Consider the following 21,001-nt stretch of genomic DNA (forward strand, 5'->3'; position numbering starts at 1 on the left):
TATTAAAGAAAAAATGACGGACACCACCAGTGGCGAAGGCCGGATTAGAACCGGCGTCTTTAGCAATCCGGGCTAAACGCCATGAACCCCTAGTCCACCCCGTCACAGCGGAAGCCGTCGAAATTTCTCTTCTATTATGCCATCTTTGTAAGACTAGGCGTCTTTGACCAACTCTAACGGCAAGCAGTAGGTGCTTGCACCTCCTATACGAAACCTTTACAGTAGGCTTAGCACATGATGGCCGCGGGAGTATGTCGCCGCGAGATAGAGGACACGTCTTTGTCTAAGGGCCAGTTGCATCAACAACATTTGACAGACACATCATCGTCACGCAGCAAACGTCTATGGAACTTCCCATACAATAAAATTTAACGAACGCTTTAACGGTGACAGACGTTTTGATGCAACCGGCCCTAATTGTATTAATGACATAAGGACAGGTAGTCTATCTCGCGGCGACATACTCTCGCGGCCATCATGTGCTAGGCCTGCAGGTTTACGTTATAGACAGATAAAGTCTTAGAAAAAAACGTACCTCAAAACCATACAGAAAAAGGTACGGTGACCTAGATGGCATTACACCTTTTGGGGACGCTTCTGGGCTAGATGGCGCTAATATTAATATTTGACATCTTAACACATCAAGTTAAGAATATGAGCTAAATTGTGAAACCTGAAGTTCAAAAGTTTTAAGCGTGTGTCGAGAGATGGCAGTCTATGCACTGTGATTACAGATTCCACTTTGACAGTAGCTCTCTATAATACTCGATCCTCTTTACCCTACGAAAAAGAACGACGCAAATACTTGGTGCGACACAGTTGCTAGAGCTTCGTTACTGAATTCCCTTTTTTTAATGCGATAGGAGGCAAACGAGCAGACAGGTCACCAGAAGTGTTGGGGTGCGTTGCCGGCCTTTAAGATGGGTGTACGCTCTTTTCTTGAAACGATGCTTCCTGATACACTTCGACCCATCGGGATCTTTTGTGCAATTACCCCCTACGATCGACCATGAAACGATGCTATACGATAGCGTTTATGCACTTGGCTACGCACCGTCACCCATACCACAATGAGAAGGCACACTGTCATTTTATCGGCGACCGGTCTGGCTCAGTCGGTAGTGACCCTGCCTGCTGAGCCGCGATCCTGGGTTCGAATCCCGGTAAGGGCATTTATTCGTGTGATGAGCACAGATATTTGTTCCTGAGTCATGGATGTTTTCTATGTATATAAGTATGTATTTATCTATTTAAGTATGTACATATATCGTCGCCTAGCACCCATAGTACAAGCTTTGCTTAGTTTGGGGCTAAGTTGATCTGTGTAAGATGTCCCCAATATTTATTTATTTTTATTTATCCCGCCAGGCGGCGCCTATGCAAGTGTCTAGGCATGTCACTGTCATTCATATGTGAGAGAGCGAAAACAAATATCATCTGCTCGCTCTCACGTATGAAATTCTTTATCTGTGCAATGGACTAATAGGGTGGCGCCATCTGTCATAACCTTTGAGTGTGCCTCCTCATTGAACCCATGCATATTCCATCCCACAATTCATTTTTCATAAGGGTCGCAAGAAAACCCTAACCTAACTTAGGCCTCGCTTCGCTTCGGTCAATAATAGGTTTGTTATAACGTAACGTTCAAAGTTCATTACGCGGCCTTTCTCACAAGCGCAAACATAACTATGATACGATATGCCATCATGGAATGCCAGTGCCAAACTTCGGGCTTCATTATCAGACCTTGAAACCTAGTCGTGGTCAAAGTTCATTATAAGAATTTTCTAAGAAACCAGAAAACAGCTATGATACGAAGTTCCATCATGTAGTTCCAGTTCATATCTTCCGGCTCCATCATCAGACCTTGAAACCTAATCGTAGTCAAAGTTCATTACAATACTTTTCTAAGAAACCCAAAAACAGCTATGATACGATGTTCCATCATGTAGTTCCAGGTCATATCTTCCAGCTTCATCATCAGACCTTGAAACCTAATCGTGGTCAAAGTTTATTACAAGACTTTTCTAAGAAACCCAAAAACAGCTATGATACGATGTTCCATCATGTAGTTCCAGGTCATATCTTCCAGCTTCATTATCAGACCTTGAAACCTAATCGTAGTCAAAGTTTATTACAAGACTTTTCTAAGAAACCCAAAAACAGCTATGATACGATGTTCGATCATGTAGTTCCAGTTCATATCTTCCGGCTCCATCATCGGATCAGTTCAACAATATCATATTATTGTATTGTCATCAGAACTACATACAGCTGCCAATTTTCATTACGCTACGATCCTTGGAAGATGGTTAAATTAGCCTCCGCAGATTCCATTACATAGTTAGTTACATACACGACGACCTAATAAAAGCGTGTTAAAAACTTGTATCTTCGTCTGTCAATGAAAAGAAAATTGTAGTAAGTATGTATGGAATGCATATAGACTTACTGCGTTTTAACTTTGAGGAGCAGCGTGAGATACGAGATTTCTTTAAAGTAGTGACGATATAAAGAGGCAGCCGCGTTTCGCTTTGGTTTATTAACCCCCGACGCAAAAATGACGGGGTGTTATACGTTTGACGTGTTTGTCTGTCTGTGGCATCGTAGCTCCCGAACGGATGAACCGATTTAGATTTAGCTTTTTTTTGTTTGAAAGCTGAGTTAGTCGGGAGTGTTCTTAGTCATGTTTCATGAAAATCGGTCCACAACTTGTCGCGGTCGGGGTTTTTCCAAATTTTAACTGTGTGGTTAGGTTAGGTTCAGTGATTAAAAATCGAACACTTTTTTTTAAATTTATTTATTAGTCATTAAAACACAATTTTTAAAATCAAATGATATGGTCAGTTATTGACAACATTTTATCACTCACGCCGTGGCTTGCGTGGGCGACGGTCGCGCGATAGTCGCGCGACGGCGATGCGACGCATACGAAATCAAACCTTATCGATATGGAAGTATGAGACGCGACGGCGACGGTCGCGCGACCGTCGCCCACGCAAGACACGGCGTTAGTGCGTTTTCACATTATCCGATCCGATATCGGATGTCGGAAGGATTTCAGTAGAAAAAATCCAAGATGGCGCCTGTAATGTATGGGATATCGGTCCGACATCCGATATCGGATCGGATTATATGAAAACGCACTTACGGCTCAGCCACGACATTGGTCTAAGCGCGACAGCGGGGAGCGGCGGCCATACATTAGAGCGAGACACAGCGATGGGTCTTTTCATTCGCACGCATGGCTGCCGCTCACCGCTGTCGCGCTTAGACCAATGTCGTGGCCGGGCCGTTATGTTCAGTAGCAATACATTTTCCCTTTCTCACAGAACGCATATGTGACGTGATTATGCGCGCGGCAGCATGCTTCCTTCTCCGGGTTACTTCTGACGCATACCTGGGAAAAAAATAGTATATTACGATACAAGTGCGATAAATAATAGATGACGACCGGTCTGGCTCAGTCGGTGGTGACCCTGCCTGCTAAGCCGCCTGGGTTCGAATTTCGGTAAGGGCATTTATTTGTGTGATGAGCACAGATATTTGGTCCTGAGTCATGGATGTTTTCTAATGTATATAATTATATATTTATATATTTAAGTATGTATATCGTCGCTTAGCACCCATAGTACAAGATTTGCTTAGTTTGGGGCTAAGTTGATCTGTGTAAGGTGTCCCCTATATGTATGTATGTATGTATTCGAAAGTGCGTTTTCACATTATCCGATCCGATACCGGATGTAGGACCGATATCCCATACATTAGGAGTACCTACAGGCGCCATCTTGGATTTTTTCTATTGAAATCCTTCCGACATCCGATATCGGATCGGATAATGTGAAAATGGACTAGCGATAAATGAAAACACGAACGTAGAGTGTTTTAAATCGATACGACTTGCGAATTACTTATTCGCACATGTATCGTACAACGGTTTACAGTGTATATGGCCACTTCAATTTTTGAATTAGTTGCGTGATGAGCTGATTACCTAACAAGTGCAGTAATATAGCATAGCACCATATGTGCTGTAATAGTACATTACATCAGAGGCTGGGAAAATGAGGATTTCCGGCCAAGTGGGTATATACGGCCGAGCGAGCGTGCGAGCGAGGCCGGATAGGGATACGAGGCCGGGAATCCGTTTTCACGCCGAGGCATGTATAGTGCTTTTCTCAAACATACAATGAAATAAAAAAAAATGCTCTAAAGGACAATATTTTATAAAAAAAAATTACTTTGCAGGCCTAGGCCTAAAAAATAATATGAAATCCCTTAACAGTCCTCTCGAGTTGTTGCGCCCAAAAAGCGATACTTCCCAGCCCATTTTAAGGAACGTAAAGACAATATTTCATTGCATGTTTGAGAAATAGTACATTACAATATGTACTGAAAATATTACATTATGATATTTATGATACAGGTGCGGAAAAGTAGAAATCGAAACTACGACTATTGATAAATTAAAACACGATCGAAATGAGCTCAAACACGAGTTCCGCATATCGACTCTCGATTTACAATAGCTAGCGGCCGGGTGGATCTAATTAGCCCTAAATAATCACCTGGTCACAAGGTGGTTCCGGTACCACCCTATTGGTTGCCTCAGTGTGTGTAACCATGGTTACCGTAACCAAGACAACCAGGAATGTTACTTTGAACGCTTTGAACATATTTCTTGGTAGCAAGTCTGATTAGGCTCGAAAATAGTAATTTCAAGATGATTTCAAGCTTAAGCTAAAAATAAAATTATAAGTGGAAAATTTCACTGTCTGTTTTTTATAGTGTTGTTGCGAAAATCAGTGGTTCTTTTATATAGTCTGACTTACTCCGAATAATAGTCATAAGTAGCATTAGAAAAAAGTTTGGAATTGAAAATTATTGCACAAAGATAAGGTTAGTAATTCAACGAGTTTTCTTATGACTGTTATAATACATTGGAAATTTATTTTGATAAGAACTAAGTACAAATACTTAACGCGTGTTATTGATATAGGTGGCGCTTTGTTGTGTTTATTTATGCAAAATAATCACGGTCGAAACTTTGCAAATACTTTTTCACCATATTGGATACAAAATACAACGGCAGTTTTTTCTTTGGTATGAGGAGGCACACTTAAAGGTGACAGATGGCGCTACTCAAGCGCGGATCCAGCTTCGTGCCCGGGGGGGGGGGGTCACGTGGTAAAGGCCCGGGGCCCGTGGTCTATTTGTATGGCCAACTTAGGCTCCAGGGGGGGTCATGACCCCCATGACCCCCTGGATCCGCGCATGGCGCTACTCTATTAATCCATACCTGAGAGCGATAAGAAGATATTTGTGAGCAGTTCCCGAAAACTTTGTACATAGCCACGTCAGCAAATTTTTATTAATCCTATTTTGTTACCAACATTTAGTAATATAAGTCGACTTTCGTAAGATATATACAGGATTATAATTAAGAAAATATAGATACTAGAGATCCTTACTGACGAAAGAAAACTTACTAAAATCTCAATTCATCAAAAAAATCTTGATAATAGGAATAATAAAAACAAATTTAACTTTTTCCTTCATTTTTGTACAAACTTTTCGAGAACTGTTGTTTTCTCTCTCACACATATAAATGACAGTGACAATGACATGCCTAGACACTTGCACAGGCGCCGCCTGGCGGGATAAAATGTCAACTAGTGTGCCTCCTCAATTCCTCATTGTCGTCTACCCATCAAGCCAACGGATGCCAGGCGCTTCTTACGGCCCAGCCACGACATTGGCACAGTATAAAATAAAGAGTACTATCGTACAGTATGGCCACTCCCGCTCCCCGCTGAAAGTGCTGCCCATCCCCTCTCGGTTACCTCACAGTTACCGCCTGTCAAAAACGCGAATAGTCGACCTGTCATATTTCACTTACACAAGCATAGTACGCGTTCACCTACACGAGCTTAGACTGTGTGCTAGGAACGCGCCTTTTTCATATATTTGATCGCCAGATTCGCCAGTGTCCGAGGTGTGACATTGGTCTAAGCGCGACAGCGGTGAGCGGCAGCTATACGTTCGAATGAAAAGTCCCATCGCTGTGTCTCGATCCAATGTATGGCCGCCGCTCACCGCTGTCGCGCTTATGGTCCAACCACGACATTTGTCTAAGCGCGACAGCAGTGAGCGGCAGCCATACGTGCGAATGAAAAGTCCCATCGCTGGGTCTTGATCCAATGTATGGCCGCCGCTCACCGCTGTCGCGCTTATGGTCCAACCACGACATTGGTCTAAGCGCGACAGCGGTGAGCGGCAGCCATACGTGCGAATGAAAAGTCCCATCGCTGTGTCTCGATCCAATGTATGGCCGCCGCTCACCGCTGTCGCGCTTATGGTCCAACCACGACATTGGTCTAAGCGCGACAGCGGTGAGCGGCAGCCATACGTTCGAATGAAAAGTCCCATCGCTGTGTCTCGATCCAATGTATGGCCGCCGCTCACCGCTGTCGCGCTAATGGCCCAACCACGACATTGGTCTAAGCGCGACAGCGGTGAGCGGCAGCCATACGTGCGAATGAAAAGTCCCATCGCTGTGTCTCGATCCAATGTATGGCCGCCGCTCACCGCTGTCGCGCTTAGACCAACGTCGTGGCTGAGCCGTTAGTGTAAGGCCCTAAGGCCTGAGTGCGCGCTCATACTGGGCGTGCAGCGGGCAGGGCGTGCGACGTGCATGTAAACAGTTGAAGCTATTACAAGTGTCCTGAGTCGACGCTGCATAGCGTGGACTTACAGTTAAACTTGCTACCTACTTTTAAGTGTAGTTTTTATCTTCAAATAGTATGTCTCTCATTGCATTATTTTTAAGTATCAACAGCAGGCCTAGCACATGATGGCCGCGGGAGTATGTCGCCGCGAGATAGACTACCTGTCCTTATGTCATTAATACAATTAGACAAAGACGTGTCATCTATCTCGCGGCGACATACTCCCGCGGCCATCATGTGCTAGGCCTACAGGGGTCACTCCGCGATTCTATCGCCGCGCTACAAGTACATGTCGGCGGCCGCGAGTTTGCGGCCCATTCAGTGGAGAAGACCCTCGCGCGGCGCAATACAATTCAATGTCGGCTGCTCGCGTGCGGTCCGTTTGTTAACGTAGGTAAGAATTTAGAATGGCGGCATTTTGTGGACATCAAAGGAGTGAGCCTTCTGTACTTGTACTATTATATGTTCTGTGGTATCAAAGAGATATTTATATATCACCAAAGTGGAGTTCCTTACCTTTTAGATCATTGTTTTTAATAAAATAATATATGTAATTATGTATACAGGTGGAAAAACTCTCGACAAAAGCCGAGGAAAAGAATGAGGAAAATCTATTGAATTAATATAGGAATAGGCACCTGTACAAAGTTACCTATGAATCCTATGATCTATTAAAAGCTGACAATAAATAAGGAAAGAAATAGAAAAAAATATGGTCGTTCATGATGGAAATTTACATTGTTTATTAATTTTATGCGTATTAAACTATTTTCCTCCCTATAAGCTTTTAAGAAGGAAAACTTGTAGGTAAACCTACACCCTTACCTACAATATTTTTTCATCGTCGATAACTATATTACTTTTCTTCATTTCACATTACATACTGTAAAATGGGGTGAGTAGGATTCGCAGGGGCAGTTGGGTTGTGAATGGGGAGAAGAGGAATGGTAGGAGGGATGAGAAGGGATTTTTAGGCTAGAGCATAGAGGAAATAAGTAAGGGAAGAGTTGTAACTCCATACATCAGTAAATGCGAGTTATTTGTAGTGACATCTATCGTCATTCACTCGTCAATCACGCGCCAACTAGCGTAAATTATCAGTACTGCTACTTGTCAATAGACGTCACGACGAACAAAAAGTCTATTGCTCAACAATTTTTAGCTAATATTACAATAGTATTAATCAGTACTTTGCTTTCAATTACTTCAGCTTATAATATAAGGTGTAAACTGTTTTAATATTACATTTTTGGCAAACGCAACACTGTCGGCAACTAGTGTCGAGTAGCAGTACTGATAATTTACGCTAGTTGGCGCGTGATTGACGAGTGAATGACGATAGATGTCACTACAAATAACTCGCATTTACTGATGTATGCAGTTACAACTATTCCCTTGCTTATTCCTCTATGGCTAGAGTTACCATTTGGTTACGATAGAACTTTTTTCTCTTGGCAAATCAATATAATATACACAACAACATAGGAATGACATAGCAATTGTCATATCTCACTTTGTATCGGATCCCACCTCGCCCCAAAGTGACCTAACCACGGGTTGTGGTGGGTTTTCGTAAATATCATCTAAATTATGAAATGTAACGAACGCAACACTTTTTAACCGCCGCCCTAAATCTCAAAGAAGGTGGTTCTCAATTATTGTTCCAATGTTTGTTCCACGATATCTCCGTCGTTACTGGACCAATTTTGAATTTTTATTTTTTATTGAATGTATATGCATACAGATTGGTCCCATTTTTATCAGAACATAGTTTTGATGATGAGATTCTGGAGAAATCGAGGAAACTCTTCAAACCTGAAAGGTATACCGACATATGGTAATTTTTGTGTTTTGTGGTGTGGAACTGCTGATGATGCTCAGAACGGAACTCCTCAAATCTGAACGGCACACGTGTGCCACTATAAGTACGTATAGTGACTTTGGTATTTTTATAAAAACAGCATGCACTTACGTCCAGAACAGTGACGTTTGGTGCAGTGGAACTGCTGATGATGGTCAGAACGGAACTGCTCAAATCTAAACGGCACGCTTATATAGCCTGTCAACCAAATTTTGGCAGTAGCAATGTACATCAAACTAAAGTATGGTATCCCTATGAAATGGACAAAAACCAGCAATGTACGTCGAACAGCCACAGATATATTTTTTTCAAGGGGCTCGCTCCTTCCTTACGAATTAGATAATGTATTAAAAAGGGACGGATATGTGCTAGTTATTTCTCTTTTTGTTAGGACGGAGATTTCCACAGATAAGATACAAATGACACGCGAACTTCCACCGATTTTCAAAACTAGTGTTGCTAGCGTGATTTTTCAAATTTGCCGCCTTTTTCTAGTGACAAGATTTGGTTGACGGTCTATAGTAACTTTGGTATTTTTATAAGAATGGCATGCATTTAAGTTCAGAACAGTGACATTTATTTAGTTTTGATAACTATTTGATATATTGAGTTTTCAAGTCAAATTTTGTCAAGCTTCGATTTCTTAATAATCGGATTAATGAGGAATTGAGGAAACTCCTCAAACCTTAACGGTATACGTGTATTCATTTGTGTTGCCATCAAATAATTAAAGTATTAAAAGCCGTTTTAAAAAATACCTACACATTTCTACATAATCCAACATTCGCAAATAGCTTTCACCAGAACCCCAAAGGCGGCGGTTTTTTTTTAATTATTTTTATACAGATGTACCTACTGATTTTGTGAATAAAACGTATAGTTTACTGCTCGAAAAAATAAAATTAAAAAATGAAGAAATCAACTATACTATAAATAATGAAACGTTTATTTCAAATCCTTTGACCTGCGTTTACAATCATGCTTGAATATAAAATAATTAGTTTATGTCCAGCAGTTCATCCGCCCGTGGTAGCGGCAATCCACGGCTCCTTTCGGGTACCCGTGCGCCCGGCAACACTCGTCCCACTCAGGTTTAGTCCTGAAAAATAAACAAAAAAGAATGAAGGAGTGGGCGAAAGTAGTCGTTTTTTTCTACTCCCGAACTGTTATTCGTCATTTACAGGGTCGTGAGAGAACTTTAAAACCCTACATAAAAGTCTATTGCCCAAAGCCAGCATCCGCCGGCTTTCCGCGCATGCGCGCAGTATAGAAAAAACTGAAAACTCATTGTTTGGCTCTGTAGCCATGGCAACGCATTGTTATAACGATACTGCGCGCGTGCGCGGGAAGGCTTTGGGCAGCTGAGCTGACAGTGCAAACCTTTGCGTCAAAATACAGGAAACAGTGTGAATTTCACGAAAGTTTTCAAGAAAACGATTAATAACATGCATGGTCGTAGAAAAAGTATTGTATGCAACAGTGTTTAACTGAGTCAAAAAAATACTCGTGGCATCTTAATAACAATTTTCGGCTTCGCCTCAAATTGTTACCCACGCCACTCGTCTTTTTGGACCTCCTTTAAACGCCTGTTGCATAAAATACTATTCTTATTAATGTTTTATAGCTTTGAACTATTGTGCAATGTCTGATACATCGAGAAGAAGACTACAGAGTGACATTTGGTCGACGGAAGTCGATTCCGCATCGTCGATAGGTTTGGAGACTCACAGTAGGTACTCACACTAACAAAATTTTATAGCAATTTTTACCTGCTGCAAACTTCATTGCAAGCATCAACAAATGCCTCAGAGTACTGCACGCCTATGGCCAATACGACCAACAGTACAACCAACATCGAAACCAACTTGTATGATGCCATGACTCAGAACAAACTGTGAGAAATGTACGGTTTCCCGTGTTTATATATCAATGCTTAAGGAAATACTTGTACCTATATTATGTCTCATTGTATAAGTACCTGAAAGTTTTTTTTAGATAACGTTCTGCATAAAATAATCATCCAGTTTTGGATTCCGTGGCGCAAAATTAAGAAAATGTTCATAACTGTTCCAAATTTCAAATCGATAGAAAAAGAAGTTCTTGAGATATTTAGAAATGTGACAGACGGACAGAGCGGCACGGCGCTTTTTGGTACGGAACCCTAAAAAGGAGTTAAGGTAAGAGCGTTTTCAGTTTCACATTATCTAATCCGATATAGGATATAGGAAGGATGTCAAAGGCGGAAAATGTAAAAAGTAATAGGGTTGCCACCGTCTATGTGGCATTTCGCATGTGGCAACTATTGAGTTACTATTGTATTGAGAAAAGTAAGTGTTGCTATACCAAAAAAAAAACATTTCTATAGTCTTTTTTTGCCAAGCTATAACATTATAGCATATGACGTTTATTTACAATTCCTTGTTATGTTCAAAGCGGTAACTTAGACGTAGGTATAGACAATTGTAAATATTTTTAACAGAACAAAAGGAAACAAATCACGTTTTCTAACAATAGATAACCTAGTAACTGGCAAAAATATTGACATATTGGAGAAGTTGTTTGATAGTGACCTTTACATTAGGCTTGTGTCGTTCACGAACTATGAAATGTTAGGAATAAAATCCCATCAATGACCGAAATGAACTGAATCTTTCCGTGCTCTGAGAATCGGTCTTTGCTCATTTAGTTCAGTATAGGATCAGCGAGCGCGAGCGGTTTGGATCGAGAACGAGTGTGTGACTGCACCGACCGAGAGCGAGAGCTACTTAGCAGAGCAACAAAAAACGTCAAGTTTTCATATTAAACTTCGGTTACTTACAACCTTTCGGCCTGGAATGTTACTATCTGTGGACTATTCGTATCATTTTGACACTATTCGGTCCCATTCGTTCTGATCTTTCCGACCGCAGTGGTCGCTGGTCTGGCTGAACTAAATGAGCAAAAGACCTAAAAGAGCGAACTAGTTCGTGGGAGCGATTGAACGAGATCGGAGCGCTCCGATCAACGAACGAAACGGCACAAGCCTACTTTACATTGACATTATAATAGGTGTACTACTTATATAGTTAACTATGGACGGTAAGGGTACTGGAACTAACATTCATTGAAATATGACGACACCTTTTAATCATGTCCGTAATAACCTACTTAACCACAAAATTAAAATGTTAAAAATCCCCCGACATGGTGGACCGATTTCCATCCAACATGGCTAAGAACACTCCTGACTAATTGAGCTTTCAAACCAAAAAAACGAAATCTAAATCGGTTCATCAGACAGACAGACACACAGACACGACAAACTTACAACTACACATCGGCACTAATACAATAATCGGATAGAGTAGGTATAAAAATTGTTCGGAAGCTAATTTTCTTGTTTTGCAAAACTGTAAAAAATCTTAAGGTAGAGATTAGAATAACTAGATCTAGAATAGTATGACTAAGAAAAAAAAACCCCTCAGTCGGCAAGTAGCAGTACTGATAACTCACGCTAATTGACGAGTGATTGACGCGTGATTGTCGCTAGATGTCACTTAACTATGCCTATACAAATAACCCGCATTTACTGAATGTATGGAGTTACAACTCTTCCCTTACTTGTTCCTCTATGGTTTGTATGGAAAATGTACCCCTGCTGTTGTGCCTTAAGGAAATTTGAGAATGTTCCGCAACTTTTAAATGAAAAACTGTTTAAATTCTATTTATTCCATCCTTTATTTTAACCATCACTTGCAATAAAACTCTCCATTCTTACACAACAAGAAATCGTTATAACGGTTTTCCAAACAGCAAGATATTTTCTCTTCACCCGTACCATCGCAGTAGTCGTCACAGTTTTGTACTCTGTACTTCTTAGGTGTCGCTGCTTCTGTAGCTACCAACATTAGAAAGAGAAGTAAAATCGCTTTCGAGAACATAGTCGCTTAGTAACACTTTCTTTTTTTTTAAGTTCTCGCGTTTGCGTTTCAAAAAAAAAAATTAAATATTAAGGTAAAATAAGTTTTAGTCGCGTAATGTTAGTGACTTTAAATATAGTCGCTTATTGCAATAAATGGCAATGTATGTACGTCTTTAGGTGTTTTATATCGTTTTGTAAAACGGGTTTTTATAATTAGGGTTTATCGGGTAATTTATGGTGGTATTTTTGGGATTATTTGGTGATAAAAGTGCTCGTTACTTTATTTAAAGTAGTCTACCAATAATCCAAATGTGAAAATTAGTATGTACGAGTCGGGTCGGGTCGTATACGACCAAATAAGGAGATTGAAACAGGTTCCTAAATAAAATGTAACTGAACCGAACATGTAGGTAATCAATGTCTTTGTATGATTACTAGTATCTAGACGAATCATACAAAGACATTGAAATTGATTTAAATTAACATAATATTTAATTTATTTGAAACAATTTTTACTGATTCTATTTCCATACTAATATTATAAATGGGAAAGTGAGTGGCTCTGTTTGTTTGTCCGTCTTTCACGGCAAAACGAAGCGACGAATTGTCGTGATTTTTTAAGTGGAGATAGTGGAAGGGATGGAGAGTGACATAGGCTACTTTTTGTCTCTTTCTAACGCGAGTGAAGCCGCGGGCAAAAGCCAGTTTAATTATAAATGAATTACCTATAGAAGTGGGTAAGTGAGTGGCTCTGTTTGTTTGTCCGTCTTTCACGGCAAAACCGAGCGATGAATTGACGTGATTTTTTAAGTGAAGTTTAACAATAATGAATCTTTTTAACCGCCGCCTCAAATCTCTCAAAAGAAGGTGGTTCTCTATTCGTCTGTATTTTTTTTTAATGTTTGTTCCTCGATATCTCCGTCGTTACCACAGACCAACCCCTATAGACATCCATTACAAGACGACTCGCGGTCGCCAGCCTTCCTAGTATTTGCACTGATATAAGCGCGGGCGCTCGCCGTGCCCGATCAGTATCGACCAAGTAACAGACCCGAAAGCAGCGCGTGTTTTTCGCACTAAAAAATTGGAAAAGGGTATTTTGATGCCTTAAAGATGTCCACCTGTAGTGTGAAATGGTGTGGAAAGGTAACAAGAAGCTCAAATTTAAAAACAGACGGCATTACATTCCACAAATAAGTCATATTTATAATTTATTCAGAGCCGGCATAGGTCAACTTACATTGGCCAATTTCGCGTCAGTAGAGGGACAATCATACTTCTGTCCCTTTTCATCTGGCGCGACTGCCCGCCGTCCTTGAAACGGCCAATCACAGCGCGCTTAACACATTCCCCGCCCGCTCCTCGCACCCCTGGCACTGGTGACTCGTATCGCGAACAAAATATACAAAATTGCCACTCTATAGGAGGTTCTCTGTGGTCGTTACTGAACCGATTTCAAATTTTTTTTTTTGATTGAATGTATATGCATACAGATTGGTCCCATTTTTCTCAGAACCCAGTTCTGATGATGGGATCCTGGAGAAATCGAGGGAACTCCTCAAATCTGAAAGGCATACATATGGCGATTTTTGTGTTTTTAAAGGAACAGCATGCATTTACGTACGGAACAGTGACATTTGGTGCAGTGGAACTGCTGATGATGGTCAGAACGGAACTCCTCAAATCTGAACGGCACGCTTATAGTGACTAGGCTTGTGTCGTTCACGAACTATGAACTGTTAGGAATAAAATCCCATCAATGACCGAAATGAACTGAATCTTTCCGTGCTCTGAGAATCGGTCTTTGCTCATTTAGTTCAGTATAGGATCGGCGAGCGCGAGCGGTTTGGATCGAGAACGAGTGTGTGACTGCGCCGACCGAGAGCGAGAGGCTACTTAGCAGAGCTACAAAAAAACGTCAAGTTTACATATTAAACTTCGGTTACTTACAACCTTTCGACCCGGAATGTTACTATCTGTGGACTATTCGTATCATTTTGACACTATTCGGTCCCATTCCTTCTGATCTTTCCGACCGCAGTGGTCGCTGATCTGGCTGAACTAAATGAGCAAAAGACCTAAAAGAGCGAACTAGTTCGTGGGAGCGATTGAACGAGATCGGAGCGCTCCGATCAACGAACGAAACGGCACAAGCCTAATAGTGACTTTGGTATTTTTATAAGAACAGCATGCACTTACGTCCAGAACAGTGACATTTGGTGCAGTGGAACTGCAGATGATGGTCAGAACCGAACTCCTCAAATCTGAACGGCACACTTATAGTGACTTTGATATTTTTATAAGAACAGCATGCATTTAAGAGCCCGTCACGATGGGTAAAAATTCAGTATCTGTCAAATTACCCCATTTACACACACTAACGCACATCACACTCACCAACATACTTTTCGCACACTACCGCAATTTACTGGAAGTGGTCAGTGACCTAGGTGAGAGGAACTTAAGACAGGTCTATAGTTTCACTGAAGATCAGTTGTAACGTTAAAATCCCATCAAAACCAAAAAAGGGAAATATGAGCCAAGTTCAATATTATATATGCCTTGGTTGTTGGCGTCAACGACAAAAGCAGTGAGATCTAAACGGGTGCCAAGTTCAATGGCAGTCCTCAAAATGTTTTATGACAATTGATGACATAAAATATCATTTCTTATAACTTTTATAATAGAATAGAATAGAATAAGGTAATGGCGCCTATTAACGTGGTACTTAAGCAGATTTCAAAAGATACCAAAAAATTAAGGGTATCAAAGCTCATTAACGACCACAAATATTTTTTTTATGGAAGAGTATTTATTAAACTATTAGTTTTGAAGAGTTTTAGGATCATTTTAGTTTATTATATGTCATAAAATGATTATTGAAGCCAACATACCTACATTTTCTATTACCGTGGTAATGAACAGGTTGCAGTTCTATTAACGCGAATTGAGATTTCATTACCGAGGGTATGAATGACAGTGTTTTTCTGCCATCGGTAAATAGAAACCCATCTCAAAATTCGGAGCTTAATACCGACGGTTGAATATACAAATTATGACAAATACATATACCTATACTATCCTCCTTTATGAATACCCACAGAAGACTCAGTTTCACCTAAGAAATCTGTACTTACGGTACACTAAATGTCATATTTTGATACAAGACTAATATGTCGCTCGGTAATAGATACTTCTATAGGAACCCATTACCGACCCAAACAAATATTGCATGGATCGGTAATAGATTCTTATATATTCTATTACCGAGGGTTATCTGATCGTACCATCGGTAATAGGCATAAATTGGAGTATTATAAAATCTAATTCCGACCCATAAAAACAAAGTCATACAGATGTATTTTCATTACAAATCAAAATAAAATATTGCAACCTTATATTTAAACAAAGCTTACATAACTGGTAAGTAAGCATCAGACTTTATGTCAATGTTTAAAAAATTGACAAATTAACGGTTTTCATAGAAACTACGAAATCAGTCATGAAGTTTTTGCTAAAAATTAAGGTTTTGTTGAATAATTTTCATACCGCGTAAATAGTTCTTTGATAGCGTGAATAGATCAAGATTGAAACAACTGTAAGACATTATATAACTGATCACATATACTTAAAATAAAGCAAAAAGAACTAATATCACTACTTTAACTATTACCGTGGTATACCACAGTAATAGAATCTACTCACGAAATGGCGCCTTTCACCGCTGTCTTTTAATTTGCACTTTAAACACATTTCCAGGCTAAACAATACGTAAAAAGTACTCAGAAGTCATGTAGAAAACTATAAACAATAATTTGAAATGCATAACTTTCACCTGTTTGCCATAATTATTACGTAAACTACTAAATGAGATTGGAGTTCACTTAGGTTTAGCGTCACACGTCAGTATGACACAACCTCTTCTCGCGGCCCCGTGGCAAAAACTGTCAAATAGCGAGCGTCTTCTTTCATTCACACTCTCTATCGCCTATATGTGCGTTAGTCAACTAAACAGGCTTCCTTTGTGTGAGTAACTTTTTTTAAGAAATTGGTCGGTTTGCCTATAAAATGCGTATTTGCAAATGCGGCGGTAATGGACGTCGATTTTGATACCCGCGTTGATAGCCGCCGTTACCTTATAATTAATTTATTCGTTAACACACACACAAAATAAACGTTACAAATAATAAGACATAAACAAGAAGGAGATCCAACGAAATAGTCTAATCTTCCGATCAGACCATCCGGTGAAACAATCACGACAGGCACATAATATGTATGTCACAAATATCAATATAAGAGCCAAATTTAAGCCGTTTATGTGAAATAGTTTTTGTTGTGAGGACGCCCATAGAGGCTCCAAATAGTTCGTGTAATATTACACACGATATTCTCTGCCAGTTCGGTTACTTGAACTTGGCTTGACACGCTGCCGCGTGTTTAGATTGCGGACAGTGTCAATTTAGTGTTACCATCCTACACGAATTGACTCCGATTATTTTTCAAAATAAATTGCAAACACCATATAAAATTAAAACAACTCTGGTGTAAAAAACAGTGCTTCGTTTATTCTAATTATAAATGGTTAAACCCTTTTCCGAATGAATTAAAATAATTTACTGTTCCTGATCGGTTTAGCCATTATAACATATGCCATAGCCGTTATAAATGCACTGAGACAAAGGTTGAGGTTATGTATGAACAGAGGTTGACAGTCAGTTTACATGTAAAATTGTTGCCATAATTATATAGAATTCTTCATTAAAATAATAATTTTCAAAATTTAGTTAAAGTTGTCTGAATCTAAGGTTACGTGCCCCGTGTGCAAACACCATTTAAAAATTATATTGAACGTAAGAAGGTAAGTCATACAGAACAATTTTGTGATAAGATAATATATTATTACAATTAATAATTTCGCCATTTACGTAAATAATCGTTTATAGAATATAATTATAATGATTAGTTCTGTTAGTTTTTTCATACGCCACACTGAATGTCTCTTCGCGAAAGAGAATGTTACACACACTGACACACTAAATAATGTGACCAGTATAATGAAAATAAAGTCCAACGAGTTAAAATTAATTTTAAAACTCTTTCATTTTAATAAAGTTTAGAAGACAAAAAATACCTATATTTCTTATCATTGTATTAAAGTTACATATATTTTTTTATTTCTCAACAATAATAAGTAGTAAACAACACAAAAAAAACGATTTTAAACTGAGACTCTTTTAGACGTGACGATATTTATTTACCTTATTACTTTTGAATACATTCATAGCACTGGCAATCTTTTTGTATCCGTATATGATTTCCAGTGTCAAAAACAAATGTCATTGGAGCAAATTTGGCGACACGTCCGCTCCGAACGAGCCCGATCGGGCGTCTGACTCAATAGAATCTGTTCGCAGTTTTGACGTTTGTATGGAAAATTTACGAAAGTTTATATTCAACATTGATTTTATTCGTTCTCTTTGTAAGGAAAAATATGAAAAGGTAATAATTCTGTAGTCCAGTTATCTAGCTTATAAAATAACATTATTTTAAAACTAAAACACGGTCGTACATATTCAAATTTATGAAGATGCCGACAGGGGCCGACCGCATTTTAGTTACAACTTTAAGTAAGTATGTATCTAAAATTGGAAGTGTTTCCTGATTTGTATTACACACTATTTTGCATACACATACTTAAAGTTTATAATTATCAAGAAAGCCTTTTGTTTGCCTAAAAGGTTTTCGAAGTAATTGCCATTTGATTCGAAGTATTTTTAGACAAATATTGATGTCGTTTAACTTCCATTTACTATATTTTAGTAGCATGATAACACACATGTAAACTACTGAATTTTTAGTTTAGGATATAAGTAATGCGACAGCATCAATTTTAGCAGCCTAAAGTATACAAAATTGAGCTCAGCTCACTCAGACGTGAGCACTATTTGCGGGTTTTCTTAAACTAGCGTCAGGAAAAAAATCATAATTAATTCAGGGAGTAACTTTTCCTTGATGTTAACTACTGATTTTGTAGATAAGAATACGCGCTGTTTAAAACAAGTGCTTTTCTTATCAATAAGTATATACTGAAACTAAAACCGGACGTAGAAAACTACCAATTTTACGATTTTCTACTTTTTGATATTGACGGCCTCTTAATAAGTTCAGAACAGTAACATTTATTTAGTTATATTTGTTAAGCATATTGACTTTTCAAGTCAAATTTTGTCAAGCTTCGATTTCTTATAATCGGATTCATGAGGAATTGAGGAAACTCCTCAAACCTTAACGGTATACGTATATTGATTTTTGTTGCCATCAAATAATTAAAGCATTAAAAGCAGTTTAAAAATACCTACACATTTCTACATAATCCAACATTCGCAAGTAGCTTTCACCAGAACCACAAAGGGGACGGTTTTTTTTTCTTAAAAATTATCATTTGTCAATGTTCACACCAAATTTCATCAAGTTAAAATCGAGCAATGACTTCTTAACACAGTACTTAATTTAGATAGAAGAAACAAATTCATATATTTGTATAGGGGCCGAGCGTGTCAAATTTTGTACTGAAGTTGATTCTTGCCTGTAATTTTAAATATGTCTCAGGCTCTTGATTGTTCATAATTTTTGTGTTGTTGCAATTGAATATCACGTAACGAGGCATTTTTTATGTTTTGGTTGACTTCAACTTACAAAAATTGACGCCCGAAAGCTGCAAGCTGCGAGTAAAGACGGACAACTCAGTGGATTTCACTGAGTTCATTTGACACGCTAAGTAGATACGTTTGCTTGATCTATGGTATATATGACATCTGTGCTTCTTAAGAAAATTTTTACACTCTCCTTACCTACTACTTAATTAAAAATGTATTTTTAATTTCCCCGATAAGACCTGCGAACAATCAAATAAATTATCGAAACTTGTTATGCTATTTATACAAGCAGACTATAAGTATAGACGGACAAACAAACAGACACACACACTATTATGACCTATAACTTTCATGTTTAGCACTATGCTGTAAATGTAAGTTGGTTGAATAAATAAACAATAAACAAACAATAAACACTTTCCCATTTATAGTATTAGTATGGATAACACCTATTCTAACAAAAACGATAAACAAACAGGTATCATTTATCAATACCCGTTAACTTCCATACAACATGCGATATAAAAGGCATTGCAAATTATTTCAATCATCAATCGTCAACCAAGAACCAACCAAATTATTTACATAGAAAATATTTTAATTTTAATTTTTTAATTTTATTTCATCGTGAACAATGTTCACCAAAACAATAGTTTTGCTAGTCGCGCTGACATTACTTGCCTCGTCGGAGGCAGCGACCAACCCTTGGAAGAGGACGTGGGAGTGCGATGAGACCTGCAACCGTATCGAGCGGGAGAAGACGGAGTGCTGCCGCCAACACGGACACGTCTGGTACGGCAATTGTGAACGGGGGCAAATGTACTGCTACTAGCTACAGGCTTGGCTAACGGCTGGTACAAATTAAAATTAATGGTTACAAATACAATTAGTACTGAATTAAATAAATTGTAATAAGTTACTGTTTGTTTTTGTTAGACAACTTTGTAACAATTAATGTATTTCTTGATAATAAAAAGTGGTACTTAAAAAGACGCATTTTTAAAACCATGTTCGTAATTCCAAACGTTAATTGTTTTTTTTATTGGAAAAAACCTTTTAACTTAAAGTTCCAAGTAAATGCCAAACTGTATTAACAGTTTGTTGGCGGTGCGCTCTTGTACATCGCTTTGCATCAAAATTAATGGTTATGTACCTACCTACTATGGTACCTAGTTACTGAATTCAATAATTTGTGAAAAGTTTCTGTTTATTTTTCTTAGACAACTTTGTTACAATTAATGTATTTCTAAAGCGGTACTTAAAAAATAGAAACTGAAGCTTAGCTTGTGACTTAGTTGTACATTTTTATCCACATTTTTTCTCGCTTAGCATCAAATTTAATGTCCAGACCCCAGGCTTGATTAATTGTTGAATAAAGATATGGATTTACTATAGAAAAATAATTGTTTTATTAATCCAAGGATATCTTCAAAAATAGGGATACATATATAAAATTAGAAAATAACAACACATCTCTGTACAATATTCATTTACAGAACTGTTAATGTACGAAATTGAATAATTTGTCGTCGCAAAATCACTGTATTAGCTTAGATCATTTTATAAATGTATTTCTTGATGAGAAAAAAAGTATCAATCCTAGCTTATTTTAGCCATCAGTCTTCAACCATATTCTCTATAACACTAGGTACTGTCGTTGGTCGTTGCCACCGGTTGCAGCAACTGAGGCAACCCTTGCTCCCGCTAACACTGGTTGCCTCGACGGAGGCAACCAACGCGTGATAGAAGTAGCGTGGTCTGCAACATTGTGGAGGTAGAGGCGGAGTGCTGCTGTTGACACGGACACACCAATGCCCACGGGGACCTTCTGGTTTATGATGCTATTTCCTAT

The 21,001-nt window shown here is 38.8% G+C and overlaps 3 protein-coding genes across 3 annotated transcripts; 1 reads left to right on the plus strand and 2 right to left on the minus strand.

Moving 5' to 3' along the window:
- Positions 1-3,171: 3,171 nt before the first annotated feature.
- Positions 3,172-4,803, minus strand: LOC125239327 (psychimicin-like). The gene is made up of 2 exons (XM_048146872.1): positions 4,569-4,803; positions 3,172-3,400 (listed from the first exon to the last, which is right to left on the minus strand). The coding sequence occupies exons 1-2, from the start codon at positions 4,674-4,676 to the stop codon at positions 3,302-3,304; spliced, it is 207 nt and encodes a 68-aa protein (XP_048002829.1). The 5' UTR covers positions 4,677-4,803; the 3' UTR covers positions 3,172-3,301.
- A 4,711-nt stretch (positions 4,804-9,514) lies between these two features.
- LOC125239326 (spodomicin-like) lies at positions 9,515-10,485 on the minus strand. Its single transcript, XM_048146871.1, has 2 exons — positions 10,359-10,485; positions 9,515-9,688 (listed from the first exon to the last, which is right to left on the minus strand). The coding sequence occupies exons 1-2, from the start codon at positions 10,466-10,468 to the stop codon at positions 9,592-9,594; spliced, it is 207 nt and encodes a 68-aa protein (XP_048002828.1). The 5' UTR covers positions 10,469-10,485; the 3' UTR covers positions 9,515-9,591.
- A 9,201-nt stretch (positions 10,486-19,686) lies between these two features.
- LOC125239325 (spodomicin-like) lies at positions 19,687-20,684 on the plus strand. The gene has a single exon (XM_048146870.1). It carries the CDS (start codon positions 19,784-19,786, stop codon positions 19,979-19,981), a length of 198 nt encoding a protein of 65 aa, XP_048002827.1. The 5' UTR covers positions 19,687-19,783; the 3' UTR covers positions 19,982-20,684.
- The last annotated feature ends 317 nt before the right edge of the window (positions 20,685-21,001 follow it).

The sequence above is a fragment of the Leguminivora glycinivorella genome, chromosome 25 (genome assembly GCF_023078275.1).
Source record: "Leguminivora glycinivorella isolate SPB_JAAS2020 chromosome 25, LegGlyc_1.1, whole genome shotgun sequence".
Lineage (NCBI taxonomy): Eukaryota > Metazoa > Arthropoda > Insecta > Lepidoptera > Tortricidae > Leguminivora > Leguminivora glycinivorella.